We start from the raw sequence: 27,068 nt of genomic DNA on the forward strand, positions 1-27,068 counted from the left end.
AATCTGCCAACATCACTCCAATTCATATAAAAAATGAAAAAACGGATCCCAGCCTTAACGACAGACCCGTCAGCTTACTTCCAATCATCAGCAAGATCATGGATTCCATCATCGCAATTGACATGAAATCCTTCCTTTTCTCCAACAACCTCATCTCAAATCACCAATTTGGTTTCAGACGAAGTCACTAGTTGGACATGCTGCTTCGACTCAGCCAGCAATGAGTGGAGGTCAGACATGAGATCAGGGCCGTCTCTCTAGACATATCTCGGTCTTTTGATACAGTCTGGCATCCTGCCTTACTCTCCAAACATTCTGCCTATGGCATCCAAGACCAACTCCACACAAAGCTTACTGACTTACAGCTTTCCCTCCTGAGAGTTTCCTTCTGTATTGTCCACCCCATGCATCCTCCACTGCCCCTCATTCCTCCCCATCCCCATTATTTGTCCAAGCCTGCCTCTGTCTTAGCCTTCAACTCTGCTGTTGGTGTTTCCCCGCTCTCTCAACTGTTCCTTTTGTCCTATTCTGTCCTGATCCATTCAGTATATTAATACTAGCTCTTCCACGAGCCTTGACTATGTAGACAAAAAAAGGTCAGTGGGAAGCCCGATTGGCTGATTTCGGTGTCTGTACTGTCAGAGTTGCTGGTCTGGTTGCTTGTAGTCGCTCGTGACAGTAATATAAGGGAGGAGGTTTCTCAGGCTCAGAAGTGGCTGAGAGAGGAGGTAAGATGTGCTGCAAGAAGTCTTCACGTATAAGTGAAATTGACCCAGGGGACCATGCCAGCAAACATATACATTTACACTGCCAGTCAAAAGTTTAAGGACACTTTTAAGTGTTAAATACACCAATAAAGTACCTAAACTTTTGACTGGTAGTGTATATTTTTGGCACCTGAGAATCCCAGATTGTATGAGGAACAGCCAATGGTGAATGTAATCCCGAGATTGCATTTATAACATAGGCAGACAGTTTGATCAGCATCAGGAATGACAAACTATTGGTGCATTTTGATGGTCCAGGAAGCTTGGAAGTTTTCCTTATGCAATTTGAGTGTGTGGATCAGCTCAATCGTTGGTCTGAGCTGGACCACAAAGGTAATTTGTTGGACGTAGGGACCAGCCACAGAAGTATTAAATGTAGTCCAAAAAGGTTTATTGACGAGCAACCAAATCTGTACAATGTTAATCACTAGTTTGACACAGTGGCATGGAGTGATTTCATCTGGGCTCAGCTCCAGCACTGAAAAATAGAATCTGTTGGGTTTCTGCACATTGACCTGCAGATTGAAGTTCTGGTTTCTGAGGACATTGACCAATCTATCAAGATCACGTATCTACCAGCAAAGGTTTCGGGAAGGCTGACTTTAGAGAAATTCCAGGAAGCTCTTGTTGATCAGGAGCTGAGGGTGCGAGTCGAACCCCAGTTCCTGGTGACAAGATGTGCCAAATGGCCTCCTCCTGCATCCAAGTTCCTTGCATATTATTATTAAAAGTACTGATAAGAAACTGATGAATGAGAAAAGTTTAGTCAGTGAATGACTTAAAAGAAATCACACCCTTGATTTACCTGCCGGTTCATGAAGTTTGGAAAGTCCTTCACCATGATTTGTTTCAGCATCTCGGGGTCACCAACGATAATGTGGGGTTGACGTCCAAAATAGAATCTGCCAGAATATGCATGCAGTCGTACGTCCTCTGCCATGACCAATAATGTATAAATTAAACATGCCAATTGCACTATCTTAACCAGAAAGAGCAATCAGAGATTGCAGATCCTCGCCGGGACTTGTTTTGTGTGGTGTTTGTGTCTAAATGTGTTCGTGTGGTATATAGACGATGCATCGATGAGGTACATTTATATTCATGCAGTGGACAAACAGACCTTTTCAGTTTTATTGTACTAGTACACCCGCACACTACGGGAGCAGAAAAAAGGGTCATTCCTCTTTGTGGTATATAGATTACAGTCGATCTATGGTCGGGTCTCAAGAACATTGGGTGTGTGTTCATTTACCAAGTTTCTTGTGGAGAGATCGCCAAGTGGTTTAAGCATTTGAGCAAGTGCTCCATTCAAAACCGTTAAGGAACGGCTGGATTGGTAAGCGCTAGATAGCTGCTTGGTAAAGGAGCACAACCCGAGCTTCTCCCTTTGAGTTTCGCATGAAATGGCAGGAGCAAGTTTCAAAAGTTCGCTACGATAGTGGCACGGTAGTGGCAGAAAGGGCCGTGTTTTTAACCCAACATTTGTGGGTTGTATAGAGTGCAGTGGATCTTCGTCAGTTTTGTAAGTAAACCTTACTTCACGGATGTCAGGATTCCTCCAAATTTCTTCATTTAGTGTTATAAAGAGCATTAGCGACTGTTTTAAAATCTAAGCATACGTGTTTGTGGTTTATAATATTTTTACTTCCTGTAGAAGTCGTTGCTCCCACGGAAACGCCATTATAACTATAAACTATTTATACACGTTATCACTGCAGGAAAAACGCCTTGGGGAAGTGGGACATTATTAGTATTAATATTGTTGTGTCATAAAATTAATAATATGCGATTATCATTAATTTTGTTATTAAAAGCATCTTTGGAAAAACGCTACGATAAAGCTAATTTAACATTGATATACACCTTAACACGCAACCCATTGACGGCAATGGTGGGGAAAACCCACTCGGGGGAGAAGCCCCCCTTGGGGAGGGGGGCAAATTAATGTGCTACAACCTTCATTATGTAACCCTTGGTAATCCTGTCAAGTTTGGTTGAGATTGGATTAGTAAGGACGGAATGTATTGGCGTCAAAAATTCATCAGACAGACGGACAGACACAAATGGCGTATTTTCATATGATAGATTTACATTCCAATAGCATGTATTCTATAGACTATGTAGACTATGATTTATTCTCGAGGGGCTTTCTTAAGTGCAAGTTTTACGCAACTCAACAAGCGAACATTTGAGACCTGATTCAAGCAGCTATTGGAGAAATTACGGTCGGGATGCATCAGAAAATGGTATTGGAGTATCGCGAAAGGATGTGTATTACCTTTTTGTAAGAAAGAGGTAAAACAAAATATTATAAATCACAAATGCGTATGATTAGCTTTTTAAAAAGTTGCTACTGCTGCTTAACACTTAACTGAAATGGAGGAAACCTGATGTTCTTGAAGTATTATATGCTTATCGCATCCCTCACAAACTAATGGAACCAAGCCTAGATCTGTAAACTATATACACCAGAGAGGATAATAACATGACCCTTCCTGCCACTCCCGTACGGAGTGGGTGAACTCGTAAAACAAATACAGGAAATGAATTATGTAAAGTAAAATCTATGCAGCCACATAGTACATCTAAAATCAATACGGTATAGCAATCATTCAAAATATCTAACCTCCCACCTCGCTTGTAAGGGCATTTCACTTACCCACAAACGTTGCCGTAGTTTCGCGCCAGTTCTTGATGGGCAGCAAAGAACCCCTTTTGAGAAATATATTAAGAGATTTTCTCAAATGTTGCACAAAAACAATGCAAACAAACAACCTAATTTGTATCTTGAAGGACAACATACACTGAATCTACAAATAGTCAAATCGACTTTAATATGAAAATGGGGACTCAGGCCTGATGTTTCAGTTCTGTGTGGCCTTTTACTCAAGAGTTAAAGACAGGCTGACGGGACAGCTTAGAGGTAGCGCACTCAGCTATGAGCCTGGGTTCAGTTTCTGGGCCAACTATAAACTGTCGTTGCGGTATTCTCCAGGCAGTTGCAACGACGAGTACCCAACTATGAGAGCAGATGTTAAACTGTTCTCAGGGAGTTGGTAGGCCTTTACATACATGTAATGATGTCAGAGATGCTCCATAGGTTTAATACAACACAAATCCTCAAACAATCTACCAAGATACAAACTTATAAACATATAAAGTATCTACTAGTCATCTGTGGAGGATTTCACATCTGACAACATACATGAAACTCTTGGGCAGCACTGACAGACCAAAAACAGTGCATTTGTAATTGTTCTTTTTTTTTTCAGACAGTCTAATTCCAAATTAGTTTAAGCTCAATACTTGGTTTTAGCAGGAATCTACTGTATTTTACAATGGGAAGGTCCATGAGTACTCAAAATTTTCACAACTTTAAAGGATTTAAACAAAGTATAGGCATAGCTGCATACTATTACGTTTGTGGGGGGTAGGCAATGCAATACCTTAGTCCAGGTAGAATTGTATAGGTAGTGTGTTCCTAATGTCGTGAAGAAGAAGAAACCCCATGTATTATAAGTAGGGTTCCGGTAGACTGTATGTCGTGTAAATGTATAAGTGTCCCCATGAGAGGGGTGGGGTTATGATAATTAGTTAGGGATTATGGGTAATGGATCCCCTGTATGTAACTGCCTCTGTTATTTTTCCTCTGTTCCTTATGACACCGCAGCACATACACATAAAGCCAGGCAATAGCACATTAAAAGACACTAAATAAAAGCTAACCGGAAACAGGACTTTGAGCACCAACAATGAGACCACCGATAGGTGATAACATCAAGCAGGCAGGTCCGGGAGGCCATGCCCCGGAGAGCAGTGATTGGTTAGGATTGTCGAGCAACAAAGAGAGGGACTGGCTGAAAGGAGCAGGCACAGGCTGCGTCGGATGACGCCAGAGCCTTCAGTACAAAGGATTTGGAGGGCCGACATTTACTCTCTCGGTTTCTGGATCTGGAGGTGAACGGTCACCGATCTCAACAAATGGTCAAAGTTTCCAAGCTCTTGGCTGTGGGGTTTGGTGGTGAATGGTCGTGTTCTGACATCATCATCATCGTGATCATGAGGGGGAGCGAACTGTGGACCGAGGCCTGCTGTCAGACTGAGGCCTGCGATTCCCGCGAGCGAACTGTGCATGGAGGCCTGCGCTGTTCCCGCCAAGGACATGTGGCTTTTGACGATTCCAGAGGGGGTTCAGAAGACGCTCAGAGCTAAGTACCTAAACACACACACACATTTATTTTCACATTTCTTGTTCCCTTTGTCTGTATACGAGTCTGTATGGGGAGTCCCATTTAGGAATCTTAGTTTTTGCTGGGTGTTATTTTGTTACCAGCATTTCTTCATTAAAGCTGGTATTTTTGTACATTTAAAATCCTGTGTCGGCTTGAATTAATCATCGCAGGTTCGAAGACGTCCGGTAGGACCCGTGAAGGTAAGTTCGTCATTCTCCTATCCCTCGCATGTAAAGAACACCATCATTTTTGAGTGAACGCCTTGGGGTGTAAGCTCGTTCGGCTATCTGTTTCCTTGGAGGATTTTAATCCCTAGTAACAGGACAATACGGATGCATTCGGCAATGAAGAGCTAAGAGGAGTGGGCAGGACCACGCCTGTCGATCAGCATATTGAGGCGGGCTCACGGCGACACAATTTGGTGAGAGCCAATCACACCTATATGGGTGTGGTTAAGGGTGGAATAGTATTTGCTGCTCATTATATTGTACGACTATTTAATACAAAGTGTTTTCGCACATAATCGACAACATATTAATTGTGAAATCATAATGAAATTCTCCAGCATGTAAATACATTAATAAAGTACAGAAACAAGTAATAAAAAACATCCCCACATCTTTCTTTGAATGACGTTGTTCCCTGTCCACCCCTGCATCCATTTGCAATGATAGTACATGTTTGTAATATAATAATAATAATTCATTTATTTTGTATAGCGCTTTTCCAGAAGCCCAAAGGCGCTTTGACAGAGTGGAAAACATAATGCATAACAATACATGAAAACAACAATTGCAAAAAGACAAGAATCAATAGGGAAATATTTAAAGCAAAAGGAGGGAGAAGGAGAAGAGATAGTCAGGGGTTAAATGCTGTGGGTTGAATGTTGAATGCAGTGTTGAACAGGTGGGTCTTTAGTGATGTTTTGAATGTGGTGAGTGAGGAGGAATCTCTGATGGTGTGAGGTAGTGAGTTCCAGAGGGTGGGAGCAGCGATGGAGAAGGCCCTGTCCCCCCAGGATCTGAATTTGGTCCGGATGGAGGGGGTCAGGAGGTTGGTACCAGCAGAGCGGAGGTTGCGGGTGGGAGTGTGTCTGGAGAGGAGGTCAGCCAGGTAGGATGGGGCCAGGTTATGGAGGGCTTTGTATGTCAAGAGGAGGATTTTGTACTGGATTCTCTGGGGGATGGGGAGCCAGTGAAGCTTGTAAAGGACGGGGGTGATGTGGTCACGGGTCCGGGAATGGGTGAGTAGACGGGCAGCGGAGTTCTGAATGTATTGGAGTTTATTGGTGATTTTTGAGGGTGAACCATAGAGGAGGCTATTGCAGTAGTCCAGACGGGAGGTGATGAAGGCGTGGATGAGGGTTTCTGCAGCCGTGGAGGAGAGGGATGAGCGGAGACGGGCAATGTTTTTCAGGTGAAAGAAGGCTGACTTTGTGATCTGTTTGGTGTATTTGTCGAAGGAAAGGGTTTGGTCAAAGATGACGCCAGGATTCCGGATGTGAGGGGAGGTGGATACTGGGATACCGTCGATGTTGAGGGCAAAGTTATGGGTTGATTTTGTGAGCGTTTTTGGGCCAATGATGATTATTTCAGATTTATCACAGTTAAGTTTGAGGAAGTTGATTTGAAGCCAGGATTTTATTTCAGTGATGCAGTTTGTCAGGATAGAGTGGGTGTCGGTGGAGACGGACTTGGTGGAGATGAAAAGCTGGATGTCATCGGCGAAGCAGTGGAATTGGAGACCATGACGGCGGATTAAATGACCGAGGGGGGACAGGTAAAGGATGAAGAGGAGGGGGCCAAGAACTGAACATTGGGGGACACCTTGGGGGAGGGGAGCAGTGGGGGATTTGCAGTTATTGATGGAGATGAACTGGCGTCTGTCAGAGAGGTATGATTTAATCCAAGAGTTGATACAACTAGGGCATGCCCGTACTATATATATATCTAAAATTATATCCCCCCCCTCTATTTACATGAAATGGTTTGGTCCATTCGCAAAGCCAAAGCGAACGGCTTGCGAGTACGGTAGAACCCCCCCCCCTCTATTTACATGAAATGGTTTGGTCCATTCGCAAAGCCAAAGCGAACGGCGAACGGCTAAATCGCCATAGCTCGGTACCTCGCTGCTCTCTGATTGGTCGAATCGTTTTTTGGACATAGCTCGGTAACTACTTGTCCGATTAATATGAAACCTTGAAAAGGCACATCCTCGGGTCCCCAGCAATATACCTGGCAAGTTTCAAGTATATCAGACCGGTAGTTGTCGAGAAACAGCGGTCGCATACACACAGAGATTACTGGAATTATAGATAGACGAGGGCATGCCCGTACTATATCTATATCTAAAATTATATCCCCCCCTCTATTTACATGAAATGGTTTGGTTCATGAAATGTTTTGGTTCATTCGCAACGCCAAAGCGAACGGCGAACGCTTTACATGAAATGGTTTGGTTCATGAAATGTTTTGGTCCATTCGCAACGCCAAAGCGAACGGCGAACGGCTTGCGAGTACAGTGACAATCCCCCCGGGGTTTTAATTAGTTTTAAAACATCGTTTAACGCCAACATAGCGCCAACATAGTTTGCCGACGGGAAATAAATGAATACGCTCTCAAATGTGCCATCCGAGGCAGAGTGTGTCCGCCACGTTCGGCACACGCGATAGCTCGCTGCTCTCTGATTGGTTGAATCGTTTTTTGGACATAGCTCGGTAAGTAATTGTCCGATTAATATGAAACCTTGAAAAGGCACATCCTCGGGTCCCCAGCAATATACCTGGCAAGTTTCAAGTATATCGGACCCGTGGTTGTCGAGAAACAGCGGTCACAGACAAACAAACGTACAAACGTACAAACAAACACACAGAGATTACTGGAATTATAGATAGATGATAGATTGTTTCCATGAAGGAATTTGACCACTCAGTGAAATATTAAACAGTTAAACACACACACACACACACACACACACACACACACACACACACACACACACACACGGAATTTCCATTCAAATATAATTTGGCCTAGATACGTGTGCCAAGTGCCAATCATTTCGCCATCACAGATCGGTCGATTATCTCTCTGTCTTCTACTGCCTCCTTTCTGGTCTCGCACCGTCAACTCTTCCCCTCCGCCCCCCTCTCTCCCTCCCCCCGTCCCCTCTCTGGTCTCTCCAGGGTGCACATGGCCCACCAGTCACCCCTTTCTGGTGAAACTCCAAAAATCCAGAATCAATGCTCACCTCCACTGATTTGTTTCCTCTTTTTTTTACGACTAGTGGAACCAACTTCCATATTCCCTTCAATCTCATTCTTCCCTCCAGGTCTTCATAGCTGCTGTTCACAACCATCTCAGATCATCCCCAACCTAAAACCATGATCTTTTCTACCCTCGTTAACTCCTCCCAATCCCCACCCCCACACCCAACCACAATACCTCCCCTTCCAAATTTCCAGTTTTCCCTCCTGAGAGTTCCCTTCTGTATCCATCTTGTCCACCCCATGCACCCCTTCCTGTCCCTCCTACACACTCCCATTCTTTGTCTGTCTCCATCGCCTTGGCCTTCAAAGCTGCTGTTGGTGTTTCCTCCCTCTGATCCTTTTGTCCTTTTGCATCCTGTTCCGTTCAGTGTACTGGTACTGGCTCTTCCATGAGCCTCGACTGTGTACCATATTAGAAAAAAATGTTCACTTCAACGCAATATTGAGTTACATCTCATATATGTGGTATACCTTTGAGCATCGAGCTTACCTTTTTATGAGATACCGTACGTTATCTTTTCAAATATGGTACTATGTATTTTTATTTTTGTCTCATGAATCATTAAAACCTCTACTCATGGTAAGCTTGTTTTGTTCCATCTCAGTCTTCACATTTAAGGCTGAATGACACATCACAGTCGGCATTTCTCCTTTTGAATAACTATTATGTGAGCGTTTGATGACCGAGATTGATTTACTGTATAATATGGAATTAAAGCGCGGCGTTACGCGCGCTGCTTGTGAGCAAGGAGGAAGCGGACAAGCGGTAACATATAAACGTCTTTATTGTAAGACTACACTGTAACACTGAAATGTTCCGGGCTGGTCGCCCGGTGTATATCATGAGGCCACGCCTACCCCTCGGGCGTGGCCACCGCCCACTTGGTGCGTGGAATGATGTCACCACGCCAGTGGGCTTTTGTGTCCGCCACACGCGCCCCCCCAGAATTCCCGCGCACCTGGAGGGCCAGTTTGCGGGGCAGACGAATGACCCGGCCGAAGCGCCCCCTGGCGATCGGCGGCGTCCGGGGTGCAGGGATGCCAGGTGGGATGCCCCTGGCTGCCCCTGGGATGGGTGCAGGACCGGGGGGCGGCGTGGCGGCGGGGCTGGGCGGTGCCGGGGGTCCGCCCGCAGGAGGGCGGCCCCGACGTGGGGGTCGGGCCACTGGCGGTGGATGGTCCACATCGAGGTGGGCCGGCTTGAGGCGGTCTACCGAAACACGGTCAGGAGTACCGCCGATGTCCAGGGTGAAGTGCTTCGCCCCGGTCTCCAGCACGTGGAAAGGCCCGTCGTACGGGGGCCGCAGTGGTGTCCGATGGGCATCGTGGCGGACGAAGACGTACTCCGCCGTGCGAAGCTCCGGGGCGACGTGCGTCGGTGGGTGCCCGTGGCATGCCGTTGGCACCGGGGCGAACCTCCGGGCGGTCTCTTGCAGAGCGGAGCGCTGCTGTGCCGCGGACCATGGTGCCGTGGAGTCGGGGAGGAACTCGCCCGGCACCCGCAGCGGTTGCCCGAAGACCAACTCCGCCGCGGATGCGCGCAGGTCCTCCTTGGGCGCCGTCCGGAGGCCCAGCAGTACCCAGGGGAGCCTGTCGACCCAGCCGCCGTCGCGGAGGGTGGCCCGGAGCGCGGCCTTCAATGAGCGGTGAAATCGCTCACACAGGCCGTTAGCCTGGGGGTGGTAGGCCGTGGTTCGGTGCAGCCGGACCCCGAGCCCCTGCGCAACCGCCCCCCAGAGCTCTGAGGTGAACTGGGGGCCGCGGTCGGATGAGATGTCTGAGGGGGCGCCGAACCGGGCGACCCAGGTGGCGATGAAAGCCTGCGCGACATCGGCCGCCGTTGTCCACGCCAAGGGCACGGCCTCCGGCCACCGGGTGGTGCGGTCCACCATGGTGAGGACGTAGGTGAAACCCCGCGAGGGGGGCAGAGGTCCCACCAGGTCCACGTGGACGTGGTCAAACCGGCGTTCCGGCACCGTGTACGGGGCCAACGGGGCCTGGGTGTGCCGGTGCACCTTGGCGCGCTGGCACGCGAGGCACGTCCTGGCCCAGCCGCGGACGGCCTTCCGGAGGCCATGCCAGACGAACTTGTCGGCGATCAGCCTTTGGGAGGCCCTCGCGCCCGGGTGGGACAGGCCGTGGATGGCGTCAAACACCTGGCGCTGCCAGCCCGCGGGCACAATGGGGCGAGGACGCCCGAGGGAGACGTCGCACAAGAGGGCCGTGCCCGCGCCGTCGAACGGCACCTCGGTGACACGTAGGCCCGTGACGGCGGTCCGCAAGGCCTGGACGTCGGGGTCAGCGGCCTGGTCCGCTGCCATCCGGGCATAGTCGATGCCGAGGTGGACTGCGTGGGCGACGGCCCGGGAAAGGCAATCCGCCACCGGGTTGTCCTTCCCCGCGACGTGCTGGATGTCCGTCGTGTACTCGGACACGGCCGAGAGGTGACGCTGCTGCCGGGCCGACCACGGCTCGGTGACCTTGCCCATCGCGAAGATCAGCGGCTTGTGGTCGACGAAGGCAGTGAACGCCCGGCCCTCGAGCAGATGGCGGAAGTGCCTGACCGCCAAGTGAAGTCCGAGCAACTCGCGGTCGAAGGTACTGTAACGGCGTTCGGGCGGGCGAAGCTGCCGGCTAAAGAACGCCAGCGGTTGCCAAGCTCCACGCACCCATTGCTCGTGCACCGCGCCCACCGCGTAGTCCGAGGCATCGGTGGTGAGGGCGATCGGTGCATCGGGCGCCGGGTGCGCGAGCATGGTGGCGTTAGCCAAGGCGAGCTTCGCGCCCGTGAACGCCGTGTCCATCTGTTCGGTCCAGGTAACGTCGCCTTTGCCCGGCTTACCTCGGAGAGCTTCGTGCAGGGGGCGCAGGAGCTGGGCGATACGGGGCAGGAACCGATGGTAAAAGTTCACCATGCCCAGGAACTCCTGCAGCCCTCTGATCGTGCGGGGGCGCGGAAACCCCTTCACCGCCTCCACCTTGGCCGGCAGGGGGACGGCTCCGTGCCTGGTGACACGGTGCCCCAGAAAATCGATTGTGGCGGCGCCGAACCGGCACTTTGCGGGGTTCACAATCAGGCCATGCTGGCCCAGGCGTTCGAAGAGCGTGCGGAGGTGGCGTAGGTGCTCTTCGCGGGACGCGCTGGCGACGAGGATATCGTCCAGGTAGACGTAGACAAAATCCAAGTCGCGCAGGACGCTGTCCATCAGTCGCTGGAACGCCTGAGCCGCATTCTTCAGACCGAAGGGCATGCGCAGGAACTCGAAGAGTCCGAATGGCGTGATGACCACCGTCTTCGGGACGTCCTCCGGCCTGACGGGGACCTGATGGTAGCCGCGTATGAGGTCCACCTTCGAGAAGAAGGACCTGCCCGCCAAACGGGCGGAAAAGTCCTGAATGTGGGGGACGGAGTAGCGGTCGGGAGTCGTGGCGTCATTGAGACGGCGATAGTCCCCGCACGGTTGCCATCCCCCGCCGGGCTTCGGCACGATGTGCAGCGGCGACGCCCAAGCGCTCTCTGAGCGCCGAACGATGCCGAGTCGCTCCAGGGTAGCGAACTCCGCTTTTGCCACCGCCAGCTTCGTCGGCTCGAGGCGGCGTGCCCGGGCGTAGACCGGTGGCCCGACGGTGGGGATGTGATGGGCCACCCCGTGCTTGAAGGCCCCCGCCGAGAAGGTGGGCCGCGTTAGGGCCGGGAAGCCGGCGAGGAGGCGGGTGAATGCGTCCGCTGCCGGAAGCGTACAGACCAACGTGGCCGGAACCGAATCGTTCGGCAAGCCGCTTGGCAAGCCGCTCGTTGAGCTGGGCAACGCACATGCGAGCGAGCTGAACGTCTCGGCCTGGACAAGCCGTCTGCGCTTGACGTCGACCAGGAGCCCATTAGCGCACAGGAAGTCCGCGCCAAGCAGTGCCATGGGCACGTCGGCGGTGACGAACGTCCATCGGAAAACCTGCCCTCCAAACCGCAGAGAGAGGCAGCGTTCTCCGTACGTACGGATGGGCGTCCCGTTCGCGGCAAGCAGCGCGGGGCCCCCACCCGCGGCGTGCTTGTCTGACGTGCCGGCGGGAATGACACTCACCTGTGCTCCCGTGTCGCACAGGTAACGGCGCCCGGAGAAGGTGTCCGTTATGAACAGCAGGCTGCTCGAACGGCCGGCGCTCATCGCCACAATTGAGCGCCGGCCCGGGCGTTTCCCGACCCGTTGAAGGAGCACGGCGGATGACACCGCCGAGCTTCGTGGCCGAACTTGGCGTGGAACCAGCACCAGGTGGTGGAGCTGGAGGAGCGCGGCTGGCTCCGCCAGGCCGGTGGAGTCGACGGGTTTCCCCGCGGTGGCGGTTTTCGCCGCGGCGGTGGGCGGGGCGTGGCGGCGTTCACGAGGTGCGTATCAGCATGCTGCTGAACATCAGCGTGCTGCTGAACATCAGCGCGCTGCTGAACATCAGCGCGCTGCTGAACATCAGCGTCGAATGCCGTGACGGCCACGCCGACGCTCGCCCGCGTGTCCGAAACGGCGAAGTACTTGTCCGCCTCGGCCGCCAATGCTCGGGGTTCCGTTAGCCCGGTCCCGGCCAACGCGAGGCGAACCTGCGCTGGAAGTTGGCGACGGAAAAGCGCCCGGAATAGCGAACCGGGGGCTTCGTCGCCCAACAGTGACAGCATATGGTCCATTCGGACCGACGGGCGCGTCTCACCGAGCTCGGGGAGATCCAGGAGGCGGTCGGCCCGTGCGTCGTCCGTGAGGCTGAACGTGGCTAGGAGTAGCCGCTTGAGTGCCTCGTACTTGTGGCCTTTCGGTGGGTGGCGAAGGACGGACACAACTCGAGCGGCCGTGCCGGGCCCGAGGGAGGCGACGACGTGGCAATAGCGCGTGTCATCGCCGGTGAGGTGCCGAAGCTGAAATTGGGCTTCGGCCTGGACGAACCAGACTTCGGCCTGAGCCTCCCAAAATTCCGGAAGTTTGACGAAGTCGGCCATGGCGATGGCGTCGCGTGTGGAAGGATCGCTCCGGCAGATCCAACGTCGAGGGTCACCAGTAAAGCGCGGCGTTACGCGCGCTGCTTGTGAGCAAGGAGGAAGCGGACAAGCGGTAACATATAAACGTCTTTATTGTAAGACTACACTGTAACACTGAAATGTTCCGGGCTGGTCGCCCGGTGTATATCATGAGGCCACGCCTACCCCTCGGGCGTGGCCACCGCCCACTTGGTGCGTGGAATGATGTCACCACGCCAGTGGGCTTTTGTGTCCGCCACAGAATGATGTATTTTCTTCATCTTTGCACTTGCAACTAATATTCTGCAAATCGAACAACTGCGGATGCACACAAAACTTCCCGTATTTAAATACCTGTTGCAATCACACTTATGAAAGTGTTTCAAAAGTTTTCAAAGAAAATCTAAAAGTAAGCACAGTAAGCTGTACATTAACTGAGATATGCATGAGCCCGATGAACGAACTACTATGGCTACTAATACTTTGTAATGGCCCCAATTCTTTTAATCTTCTTGTGGGGTTGGACTGGAAAAGGTTTTGGACAAAAAGTCTTCAATTAACTTGCTGACCAGGCATGATGTTTGACTGAAAATGTCAGGGATTTGGAAAGAGTTCAGGGTACCGGCGTGAACTCGCCTGCTCTTCCCAAAAGACACCGTGGGATGTTTAACACATACCAGCAGTTTAACTATCATCCTAAGGACGGCACATATTGAGCCCACATTAGACTGATCAAAGGTAAGTGCGCTACCTCTGCATCACCCTGTTGGAAGTGTTTCTGATGAACTAAATAACGATATTTGCAAATTACATTCCGATAGTCCAACAACATGTGCTTGGTATCACCTGTTTAAACCACAACATGTTACCAATAAACGGTAGCGGAGTGGGATGCTTTATTCCGATTTTCTTCAGCTGGGAGAATGCAGAGATGGAGTACCTGAAAACAATAATTGTATCATATTTACATTGTATTACGTCAAGGAGATCAACAGCTGAGAAGCAGGTTCCATTTGATGTGTATTACTTACATGCTCAGTAAAATCAAAGAGAGAGTAAACAATGCAACAGACAAGTTGATCCAGTTGGATGCGACCTCGATCAATGCAGTGATATCCATCATGATTGCAATGACAAGCAATAAAATTCTGTGGAAAACAAGTACAGTATTTCCAACGTTAATTATTTTGTACAAATTTCTAAAAAAACAATTAAAAAAACAAAAACAAAAACAACAGTGTGAAAAAAGTCAAGAGGTGTGAATACTTTCTGAAGACATTGTATGTATATACAGTATATACAGTATATATATATATATATATATATATATATAAACGGACGGCACATATTGTATATATATATATATATGGCTAATTCCATATTTATGTAGTCAAACAGTGAATTATGAAGTGACTGAAATTTGCATGATTTTCCTAATATCCCATATAATCTCACATGGGTTTCATATCATTATTCTGGTAGAGCAGCAATTGGGTGTTCCAATGTGTAAATGGAAAAGCATTATTAATACTAAGATTTTACCGTAATCTTAAAAGAAGTGTCGGTGTCCCCGTATTGTTTTCATTTTCTTTGTGACTTTCGGTATAAATATATTATTTTGAAATGCAACTTAACTGCTGTTCTTGAATTCATGTATTTTTCATTGTGAATAAAAACATCAACAATTAACAACAATTTTTGTATAGTTGTATAGTATCATGTGTTTATCATTTTGTGTGCCGTTGGTTTAACAATTATGACTCACAACGTAAATCTTCGTGTCCCCCAGTTTTACGTTTGAAACTGTCATTTCTATGAAGTGTAAATTCAAAATAAGTAGCCATGAAGGGGAAATGATAAATATATTCATGAGCTTATACATTCCACAAAATGATGATTAAGCATTTGTATAACATAGTGGCATGTTAAATAAAAATTACGAACACGCGTGAAGAGGTTGGAAATCGCGTCCCCCGACATTTTTACGTTGTGAATTTTCCCGTATAAAACTATCACATCAGATAAGCTCCGAGTCTCATGAAACTACCCCTTGTATAATTCCCGGATGTTGTTGTTTTCGAGCAGTGCAGACAACGGGGCAAAGCTGGAGGGCACGCGTGGGTTGCGAAATTTTCCTTCGTGTTGTCCCCCTTATACGTAGTGTGAGTGGGAATACCAATTTACACTGTGGTGGGCACTGTGGCTGTAACCATCGCACGCTACTCAGCCCAGGTTTTGGAAAGTTTAGCGAACCTACGTTCGTGATGACATGGCCGACTGAAATTTGAGTGCAAGTTCTCGATTTCATTAATTATTTGCCGAATTTTCATTAATATTGAAAGACTTTCAACGTGTACGCTGCACAGCAAAAACCAGAGGGAAGAGAAGATTGTCGTGTCCCGTATTTACAGTGAGTGTCTTGATAATCCAAAAGCCGGCCTTCCCGGCTAGGTTACAAATTGAAATTGATTCTTGAAAGACTAAGGGAAGTGGTTAATATGGTTATTATGATAAGTTAATATAGTTAATATATTAAGCCTGACCCATGACCATTCAAATGATTTTCTCCTCCTCAATATTGATTTCTCCTCAATTTCTCCTCAATATTGTGTGTGGAATAGTTTTTCAAATTTCTGAAAATATAAGTATTTTACTAAAACGAAATCACATGTTTATGCATATTTAATTAATTTGAAATTTCGGACCTAATGTCACATGTTGGACCCCACAAATATGGAATTAGCCATATATATATATATATATATATATATATATATATATATATATATATATATATATATATATATATATTGTTATAGATCGCGGTTAGATGTTATAGACCGAGCGGTGGTGTAAGACCGCGACCTAACAAAACTCACCCGATTCACCCAGACTTTGGCCGTATCGCACCCCAGCTGCTCAATGAGGGAAAAGACGAAAACGACGCAATGCAAAGAGGAAAACGAAGGCAAAGAAAGGTTTGGAAATACGAGTGAATTTATTGACTATTTACACACAAGCAAAAAGAAAGCAGTCACGTTTATTTACAAGCACATAAGACGCAGGTGACACAGTGCAAATTTAGCTTACCTACAGACTTAACTTATATCCCAGGACAGAACAAACAGAACGCTGACTCACGCGGGGAATGCCAGGGATGGCAGAAGGTGGATGGCTGGCGGGAGAGGAAAGGTCCAAGGGGGTCTTGCAGCTCAATCGTGCGTTTGGCAGCCGCCGTTCCTTTTTGTTGGCCCTGCTCTAAACCGCCGTTCAGGCCCCCTTTGGCGGTTGCCGGGTGTCGCTGCTGCGGCGGCCTCTGTCCGCTGCGTTCCCAGGACTTGTCTCACTGGTCTGGTCCCTCAACCCTCAACTCTTTCTTGCTTCTCTCACTTCTCACCACCGACTCCCCTCTCTGGCAACCGACTGTGACCAACTCCTTGCAACCAACTCCTCCTCTCTTCACAACCCTTCTTTTTCCAACCCAGAGTGCATCTCTCTTTCTTCTTCTTCTTCTCCACTTCCGGTTGCGCCCTTTTTATAGCGCCCCCAGCGATCACGCCCCCGGCGCTTTGGACACGCCCATCGGGGCGCTCACCTCGGCCCTGGCTGGTCGCACGACCCTCGGGCTCCGCCCCGGACGACGACGGGGGGGCGCGCCCCTCCCCTCCTCTGACGAGGTGGAGACACGCCTTTCTTCCCTGACTCGAGCCTCGTGGTCAATGGCGGTTATTGGAGGGGAGGTGATTTGGGCAATCGAGGCTCGCCAATGACGAGAGGGGGATGTAATATGAGGTCATTGGAGGTTTTGGAGGGGATGGAAAGGGAGATTTTTGGGGATGGGAAGGAAAGGGGGTCTATTCTCTTTCACTGGTGCAATGGAGTACTTTTAATTAATGGGAGACACAGCCTTATCCTAAAACACAGAATAAGAGATAACTATCAAAAGAAAAGATATATCGTGTCCTGCATGTATGTTTTTTATGGACTAACTACGGGAACGCCCTTTGACCTTTATACAACCACAACGGAGGGAGGAGGGGTGATATTTTACAACAACCTTTTACAACAACCTTTTACAACATTTTACCACCACCACAAAATAAAAAAAACATTCTCATATTCACAACAATATATATATATATATATATATCATGTGTTTATGATTTTGAGGGGTTAGACAACGGGATAAATATATATATATATATATATATATATATATATATATATATATATATATATATATATATATATATATATATATATATATATATATATATATTGTTGTGGATATGAGGATTGTGTTTTTTTTGATTGCTTTATTCTGGACCCTCCTGCCTCCAGTTGTGTATAAAGGTCAAAGGTCGTTCCGTAGTTATTTCATAAACAATCACGTTAGCCAATCATAGATTTCCCCCTTGTTGACAGTTATTTCCTTATTCTGTGTAGTAGGGTAAGGCCTTGTCTTCCATTAATTGACACTCCATTACACCGAATTCAAATAGATAGATCCCCTTTCATTCCCATTCCCAAAGCCGCAATTGCCAACTGTTCCCTCCGCGACTCCATTCGCCACGAGGTAGGCTCGGAGAAGAAGGGGGAGGAGCTGCCGAATCCTGGGCGTGCCCGCCCCTCGTCATCAAGGGTGGAGCCAGAGGGCCGTGCCGACCAATCAGGGCCAAGGCGAGCTCACCGATGGGCGTGTTCTAGAGGCCGGCGGCTTGATTTGCCCGCTGCGTTATAAAGAGCGCGCACGGAAGCCGTTGACAAGAAGTGCGCGAGGAGGGCGAAGCGAAGCGAAGAGAGCAAGAGAGAGAGAGGGAGAAAGAAGCAGAAAGAGGGAGTCAGGGCGAAGCAAGAGAGGAAGAGAGGGAGTCAGAGAGAACAAGTGCCAAGCCTGAGAACAAGTGCAACCACCGCAGCTTTAAACCACCACAGCTTTGAGCTTCGAAGGCAGTTTTCGTCCGTGGCTGCGAAGGAACGGCGGCTGCTAAACGTGCCGATCGACCAGGGGGGCGGCGGCTGCTCACTCCCGGCCTGACCATGCTCCGGTTCCAGTTTTCGTCCTCTCCCTCCAGCCATCCACCTCCTGCCATTCCTGTCATCATTCCCCGCGTGAGTCTGTCTTTGTTTGTTCTTTCCCTGGGTTAATTAAGCCTGTATAGATAAGCTAGCATTTCACTGTGTCACCTTTCCTCTTCTGTATTTTATTTTCTTATCCTTCCTTCTTCCTTGGTTTCTTTCAATTGTGTAAATAGTAAATAAATCATATTTGTATTTCTTACCCTTTGCCTTTCTTTCTTCTTTACATCCTTCGTCTTAGTCTTTTCCCCATTGAATATCTGTGGCGCGATTCGGCCAACGTTCAGGAATCGGGTTAGTCGGGGTACCTGTTCGGGCGCGGCGGCCATCCGCTCGGCAAACAACATCCTCGCCGCGGTCCCGTAACAATTGGTGTCGTTAGCGAGATTAGACCCGAAGCACGCTTAACGCGCTCAAAATTACGAGCGGCCGAAATTGTGTTTTGTTTTGTTTTAGAAAAATCCGAAATTTGAAATCGCGCCATGGCTAGTCAAGGCGAAGGGATGCCGGTGGGGGAACTAGAAGAGGGGTTAGGGGTAACCCAGGATCAGAAGGAGGAGAACAATGAGGAGGTGGTCGAAGGGGTATCAGGTGCACAAAATGGCTCCCTCGCGCACGTGGTTGTAGCGGCACCAAATTTAGCCGCGCCCATGGTCGCAGCAGCCGAGCCCGAGATGCCAGGGTACATGCGAGCCTTCATGGCCCAATTCATGGCAGAAGTACAGATAAAGAACGACAGTATGGACAGGTTGGAAGGCCAAATGGGGGCAATGAGGGACGAAGCGAGGGGCACCAGTGCCCAAATTGGGAAGATAGACAGCAAATTGGAGGGGTTAGACAATAAATTTGAGGGGTTAGACAATAAATTTGAGGGGTTAGACAATAAATTTGAGGGGTTAGACAACGGGATAAAAGAGGTGAAGAATGGGTTAACGGGGCTAGAAGATAAGATGGAAGGCAAATTGCGGGAGATAGGGGAGCAATCCGCCCAGGAAATCAAACAAATGGGGAACCAGATAGAGGAGGTGAAAATCAGGTTAGAAGGTAAATTGGATGCTCAGAGGGATGAATTGGGACAGATGAGGGCGGCATCTACTAAAGAGATGGAGGAGATGGGGGAGGAAATACGACGAGGTGTAAGCGAGGAGGTCTCTGGGGTACGCGAGGAGGTAAAGCGAGGTGAGAAGCGTATGGAGAAAGAGGTGAGAAATGGGACGGCAAAGTTACAAGGGGGCATAGAGGACCTGACGCAGGAGGTGGAACAGCTGACGGTGGGACAGACGGAATTAGTGGAGCAGGTACAAAAGAACACTGCGGTACTAGGGGGGTTAAAGGCGACACAAAAAGACATCAAGAACGAATTAATAGCGACAAAGAAGGAATGTCAGATGGTACATGAGGGGTTGACGAAGAGGTTGGAAGAGGTGACGAAGGCAATGGAGACAAAGGACCGAGAGGTGAGGACGCACATAGAAACGGTCAAGGTAGCGTTAGAGGAGGAAATCGAGGAGACGCACCGGGAAATAAAAGAGGTGAAGCAAAAGTTTGAGGAAGTGGAAGAGGGGGTGAGTGAAATTAAGAAGAGACGGAGGGAAACTAAGAGGGAAATAAAGGAGGAAGTAATGGAATATGTACAAGGTCGGTGCTCAAATCATGATGATGTGCTCACTAACCAAATAAAGAGTTTGCAGGTGGTGAAGGAGGTGCGGAGACGAGGTGCCAAGGTGAGTGGCGATATATTCGGAAATGTATATGATGTGAGGGGAGCTTCAGTCGGCTTGGGGGTTGGTGTGGACCCGGGTGTTCGTGAGAGGCCGCTGGTGAAGTGTGCGACAGGTACGGAGTGCGAAAGAGGAGGTGTGCGAGAATGTCCGACCATGGGGTGTGTGAGGAAAAAGTGCGCGCCGAGGAGTGAGTGTGCTGTCGAGAGTGAGTTGGTCGTAGCGCGTGTGCGAGGGGGCACATGGAAGCACGGGATGGGGTGTGTTACGGAGGATGTAACGAGAGAATGCACACCTGTGGTGAGTGTTACAGAGGGTGTAACGGGAGAGTGTGTGCAGGAGGATGCACGAGAAAGGTGTGTAACAGAGGAGTGTATGGGTACAGAGTGCGCTGTCAAGAGTAAGGGTGAATGCGCGACCGAGTGTGGAGGTGAGAGTAGTGAGAGTGACGTGGAGCGTGAGTTGGTTGTGGCAGGTGAGAGAGGATGTACACCTGGAATGGAAGGATGCACACCTGGAATGGTAGAGCGTGTGTGGGAATGCACACTGGAGTTGGTAGTGAGGCACGTGGTTGGGTGTGCAAGTGAGTGCACACCTGTGGTTGTCATAGAGGAGGTGACCGAGGAGGGAGCGCGAAGAGGTGTGTTGGTGAGGTGTGCGAACGACGAGTGTGTGCAAAGGTGTGCGGTGGTCAGGTGTGTGACCAAGCCTGTGAGCGGAATAAGTGTACCTGGGTGTGTAAGAGAAGGTGCAATGACTAGGAGCATGGGAACGGCTGGATGTATGAGCAAGGAATGGGCTGCGGGGTGTAAGCATGCGAGTGGAGCATCGACGCTAAACGGGATATCGGTGAGAGCGACGGATAGCCGAATCGGGCCCTCGGTGCATGCCGGGCAGCTTTGCGTGCCGCGGGGATCCGCGGGGATTGTGACCGCGGCGGTTTCGAAAGAACCGCCGTGCGGGATCCACGCCGGGCCGCGCTTTGAACGGCCGCGTCCGTGCTCCACTAAGCGGAGCGGGCGGCCCGGTAGAAAGGGTCGTCACGACAACCCTTTGTGGTTGAGGCGTTCCGGCAGGGCGAGATCGGGCCATTGGACGGCTCTGTGCCGAGATGGTGCGTGGGATCTCGGCCCGGGTAAACCTCCTTCCCTGCACCGAGTGCCGGACGGATCCAGCCGCCGGCACCAAGCAACCCACATTCATTGCTCGGCTTTACGAAGCCGAGCTTTAGAAATGAATTGGCGCCCCGAGAGGCTCAAGTGAGTAGACGTGTGATGAGGATAGTGTTTTGGACCCGAAATTAGAAAAAGCAAAATTTGATGATTGGCAAAGGATTGGCAGAGTGATGATTGGCAGATGTTTGGTAGTGTTTGGCAAATTTTTAATTAACTGGAATTTGGTGTGCAAAATTGGTAGTGAGAGATACCCGATGTGGTGGCATGGCAACTCTGCCATCTCTCACAACGGGGGCAAAGGAGCACTAGTTTTATGGGGATGGCACTGAAAACTAGCCCGGGAGGGTTAGGATAATGATAAGGATCTAGAGAAGATGACCTTAGGTAACGTTAAGGTTAGGTAGTGACAATGATACCTGTAGTGGGGATGCAGGTAGATTAGAGTGGATGATAATGACGTGGTACGTGCTTAGTTTAAAGGGAAGACAAGGAGCACTAAGTTAGCAGGGCAACAGGTAGTTCAGATGATGCCGTGTGTGAGGAACAGGTGTGATTGCACAGGTGTGCAACTGAACAGGTGTGTGGAGCAGTGTATGAGTGAGAGAAGGTGATTGTGCGTTGTGTTGACCAAATGGTCCAGGGACCAAGGAGGGTGCAGGTGGCACCAGGTGAGATTGCACAGGTGTGCAACTGCAGGTGTATGGAGAATGGTTGTGTGGAATATATGGAGTATGGAATATATGGAGTATGGGAATGGATGGACGTGGAGTGAGTATGATGGAAACTGTGGAGTGGAGTGGATGGTGCGGAGGTGTGAATGGGGGAAGAGTGGACCCCCATCACGAATACCCGGGGAGGGTAGTTTAAGTGTTAGGTAGAGGGTACAGGTAAATTGTGGTTGGATATTGGCATCTGTGGTGCGAGGTGAAAGAATGGTGTTTGGATGGGTGCATTAGTGTTGTGGAAATGGCTGGGCGTGTAGCCTGTTAGTGTGTATAGTTTGTTGGGCACTCCACCACTGTGAGGATGTCGGCCAGGTGGGGCCGCAGGTGGGCTCTGGGAGCCGGTAGAGTTGTGGATGGGGCCCGAGGATCTGGAGGACGGACCCGGGTAGCCCAGTGCCAGAGGGCACCGAGTGGGGAGAGCGCCAGAGGGCCTTCCCCAGGTAGATAGGTTAGGGTAAGGAGCAGGTAAGCTCGGAGGCAACTGCAGTGGTGGAGGTGTGCAGGTGGGTCGACCTGCTGGGAGAGCTACACGACCCAGTCCAGAAATTGTGCAAGGGCACAGGGAGTGGAATCGGGGGAGTGAGACCCCAAATTGAGAAGCACCACAGTTTGGTCAATGGGAATTTGGTTTTTAAAACCACATAGAGTAAGATTGCCAATGGTTTGGCAGGGAAAGACCCTGGGTAGTGTGAAGTGTGTTAAAGTCATTTAGAGGATAGTTAGGATTGAAGTCTCCTCGCACCATCTACATCCACTCACCTGAGGTGACGTAACTCCACACCATGCCATGTTTTATTATTTTTATTGTGCAGATGTTTGGAATGTGAGACGCATCATGACGTGGGTGTGACATTGTGCTGATGTTCCATCTCTTCCTCCTTATGAGGATTGATGATGAATTGGGTGATGGCAAATTTTGGTTAGAGGGATTGTGAAGACGAATTTGGTGTAGGAGAAATATGGGGAAGACGTGACAGTAGTGATGAATTTGTAATGTGTAGATTGTTGTAAATATGGGGTAAGAGCAAGCAAGGGTAGTGTAGGTGACGGGGGGGGGGGTGACGTACGGTAGGGACGAGCTTTTCTCCGCTCCGTCTCCATACGCACCTCACCTTGCATTGCCTTGTTTGATGTGTACCCTTGAGACCTTACCCCTCGCTCATCTGTCTTTCCCCCCCTTTTGTCTCCCACCGAGGACTGTGCGCCACTGGGCGCTGAGGGGAGCGTGCGGGAGTCCGCCATTGTGCGCCCAGAACTCCCAGAACCAGCTGTCTGCATCGATGCACCACATTATGGACCACATGTCTGTGGCTGAGCACCACTTATGGACCCCATGGGTTGGGGCATGGCCCCTCCGCTGGAACCGGCCATGAGGGCCCGAGATCTTGCTGGCAGACCTTGGTCACAGGGCACCTATGCCCCACAGGTGAACCATACATAGTCGGCCCTGTGGGCCATAAATAAATCAAAACAATGGACACGTTCTGTGCAGGTTTATTTCCACCAATAGGCCGCCAGTAAGAAAATGAAAGAAAGACAACATCTGGAAGAACAAATAGCCAGCAGAGGGAGCCAAAGAGCAAGAGACCACCAGCAGGGTTTGGGGTTGTTTAGTTATTTTATTCATGAACAGTGATGACTGTGCACCGATTGGTGCTTGATGGTGCTTTGGTGCATTTTTGGTGCTTTATGGTGCGTCGATGCAGGGCAGACTGTCTCCCCACCCCCCCCCCCCCCCCGAGAAAGAACAATCGTAGGTCCTGGGTTGCGTATTGTAAATAAAAGTAGCGTCAACTAAATAATACTCCCCCATCGTAAATGTATAGTTTGAAAACAATTCCGCAATTCGGTTAGCTGTGGGCGTGAATCTGTTAGGCAGGGTGCAATGGAGCAGCGGGACATATTTATCTATGTTTTAAAACTGTCACACTCAGGGTCAGGTTAAATGTAGAGGGAACTATACCTACGTGCCACACTAAAGGTAAAAGTTCATAGGCCCGGGACGTGCCTAAGAGGAGGAGGGTGCAGTGTTGTGGATATGAGGATTGTGTTTTTTTTGATTGCTTTATTCTGGACCCTCCTGCCTCCAGTTGTGTATAAAGGTCAAAGGTCGTTCCGTAGTTATTTCATAAACAATCACGTTAGCCAATCATAGATTTCCCCCTTGTTGACAGTTATTTCCTTATTCTGTGTAGTAGGGTAAGGCCTTGTCTTCCATTAATTGACACTCCATTGCACCGAATTCAAATAGATAGATCCCCTTTCATTCCCATTCCCAAAGCCGCAATTGCCAACTGTTCCCTCCGCGACTCCATTCGCCACGAGGTAGGCTCGGAGAAGAAGGGGGAGGAGCTGCCGAATCCTGGGCGTGCCGGCTTCTCGTCATCAAGGGTGGAGCCAGAGGGCCGTGCCGACCAATCAGGGCCGAGGCGAGCTCACCAATGGCGTGTTCTAGAGGCCGGCGGCTTGATTTGCCCGTGGCGTTATAAAGAGCGCGCGCGGAAGCCGTTGACAAGAAGTGCGCGAGGAGGGCGAAGCGAAGCAAAGAGAGCAAGAGAGAGAGAGGGAGAAAGAAGCAGAAAGAGGGAGTCAGGGCAAAGCAAGAGAGGAAGAGAGGGAGTCAGAGAGAACGAGTGCCAAGCCTGAGGACAAGCAACAAGTGCCAAGCCTGAGAACAAGTGCAACCACCGCAGCTTTAAACCACCACAGCTTTGAGCTTCGACGGCAGTTTTCGTCCGTGGCTGCGAAGGAACGGCGGCTGCTAAACGTGCCGATCGACCAGGGGGGCGGCGGCTGCTCACTCCCGGCCTGACCATGCTCCGGTTCCAGTTTTCGTCCTCTCCCTCCAGCCATCCACCTCCTGCCATTTCTGTCATCATTCCCCGCGTGAGTCTGTCTTTGTTTGTTCTGTCCCTGGGTTAATTAAGCCTGTATAGATAAGCTAGCATTTCACTGTGTCACCTTCCCTCTTCTGTATTTTATTTTCTTATCCTTCCTTCTTCCTTGGTTTCTTTCAATTGTGTAAATAGTAAATAAATCATATTTGTATTTCTTACCCTTTGCCTTTCTTTCTTCTTTACATCCTTCGTCTTAGTCTTTTCCCCATTGAATATCTGTGGCACGATTCGGCCAACGTTCAGGAATCGGGTTAGTTGGGGTAACTGTTTGGGCGCGGCGGCCATCCGCTCGGCAAACAACATCCTCGCCGCGGTCCCGTAACAATATATATATATATATATATATATATATATATATATATATATATATATATATATATATATATATATATATATATATATATATATATATATACACACACACACACATCTAACATATAAAGCTCTTACTAACCACTGACTCACTAACTGAATGATATTAATGTTTGGTACCTTCTGGGTGTCATAGAAAGCTGAAATTTGGTGTGCTGACGGACATCGAAGCCGATACACCGGAAAATATAATAGAACTGTCGGAAAGTGTCCATAAATGAATATTTACACTAAAAACGTAAATGCATCTCTAAAAAACCCTCATAGCATTTCGAAAATTGTAATTTCTATAACTGTAAACTGCGAAATGAACATGATAATAATGTCCGTAGAGGAAAAAAAGAAAAACTGTCCGTAAATGAAAGTTTACGTAAAAAACCCGTTAAAGCGTCCATTTGAATTATTTTTTTTAATGATATCTAGCAGGTCATTGATGTTTGCCTTTAATCATAAAGCTACTATTTATTATGTACCTACATACGATTGTGTGACTCCCCTCTGGTGAACACCGCAGGGTGACATGGAGGACCAAACAAGATTTACACTCCGCGGCGTTCAGTCAAAATATAGCAGAGAATACGTGTAGGGAGGGGGGGTGGGGAGGGGGGGGGGGGTAGGGCGAACAGCTTACCTTCACAGGTCCACCGGTGGTCTTCACACCTGTGATGATTAACTTAAACCGAGACAGAATTAAAATGTACAAATAAACAGGTGTAATGAAAGAAATTCCCGTGACAAGGAAAGCACGATAAAAATAAATTCCTAACTGGAGCGCTCCCATACAGACCCGTGTACAGACAAGGGATAAAATAACTGGAAAATAAATGCGTGTAGTTTGTTGCACTTAGCTCAAAAATCAGCTGGTATATCTCGTCAGGAATCGTCAAAGATAGTCTGAGGCCTTGGTGGGAAAATGCGTTCATTGGTGCAAACTAGGCCTCACTGCGTGTCCGCTCACTCCTGGCTTCGCCGAGAGTGCAGCGAGCAGGCAGCGCCCGCCCACTCGTCGTTCTTGCTTGGGAAACCGCAGTTTTCGGTCCGCAGTTACTCCTCACAATCACTATCAAGATGTTGGAACACGACCGTTCATGATGAATCTTCCTTGCATAAGAGCAAATAAGTGACCGTTCACTATGGGATCCAGAACGAGAGGAAACCAGAAGAAGAAAATGTCGGCACATGACCGTTCACCATCAGATCCAGAACCCAAGAGAGAAAATGTCTGCCACTCTAACTATTTTGTACTTGAGGCTCAGACGTCCAGAACGAGAGGAAAGCAAAAGGATGCAGAACGAGAGGAAACCAGAAGAAGAAAATGTCGGCACCCAATTGTTCACCATCAGATCCAGAACCCAAGAGAGAAAATGTCCGCCACTCCAACTATTTTGTACTTGAGGCTCAGACGTCATCCCACGATGTCTTCGTCTCCACTCCTCTCAGCGAGTCTCATCTTAGCAGTCTTTTTGTCAATCAAATCCCTGCTCTTTGAGGCGTGGCTTCACAGACCTTTTGTGCCTTTGCGCTCACCAAGTCGGTCTTATCAGCGATAGTGCTTGATACCTGGTTTCCGCTTGGTTTTTAATAAGTGTGGTTAATGGCCGATTTATTATTAGGTTGGTGTAGTGCGGTGTCATAAGGAACACAGGAAAAGATTACAGAGGCAATTACCCATAATCCCTCGTCAATGTGATATTTCAGTTTTTTCTTGTTAATAAATTTGCAAGACTTTCTAAAATCCTGTTTTCTCTTTGTCATTATGGGGTATTGAGTGTAGATTGATGAGGGAAAAAATGAATTTAAACGATTTCAGCATAAGGCTGCAACATAACAAAATG

General features: G+C 49.0%; 2 protein-coding genes across 6 annotated transcripts in view; both read right to left on the reverse strand.

Annotated features, from left to right (window-relative positions):
• Window positions 1–27,068, reverse strand: part of LRP6 (LDL receptor related protein 6) — a 347,763-nt gene that overhangs the window by 223,038 nt on the left and 97,657 nt on the right. The gene's annotated exons all lie outside the window — the stretch shown is intronic.
• Window positions 1–27,068, reverse strand: part of LOC137427920 (thromboxane-A synthase-like) — a 126,277-nt gene that overhangs the window by 91,844 nt on the left and 7,365 nt on the right. For all 5 annotated transcript variants that reach the window (XR_013623239.1, XM_078776636.1, XM_078776637.1 and 2 more), the window contains exons 2-5: window positions 14,296–14,412; window positions 14,111–14,204; window positions 3,427–3,479; window positions 1,573–1,669 (exon numbers count right to left, since the gene is read on the reverse strand). Coding sequence is in view for 4 of the 5 variants with exons in the window: in XM_078776628.1 (XP_078632754.1) it covers window positions 1,573–1,669; window positions 3,427–3,479; window positions 14,111–14,204; window positions 14,296–14,412 (361 nt within the window). In the remaining variant the exon portion in view is untranslated. The remainder of the gene's footprint in view (window positions 1–1,572; window positions 1,670–3,426; window positions 3,480–14,110; window positions 14,205–14,295; window positions 14,413–27,068) is intronic.

The sequence above is a fragment of the Myxine glutinosa genome, chromosome 1, assembly GCF_964187855.1.
Source record: "Myxine glutinosa chromosome 1, kmMyxGlut1.1, whole genome shotgun sequence".
In the NCBI taxonomy this organism is placed as follows: domain Eukaryota; kingdom Metazoa; phylum Chordata; class Myxini; order Myxiniformes; family Myxinidae; genus Myxine; species Myxine glutinosa.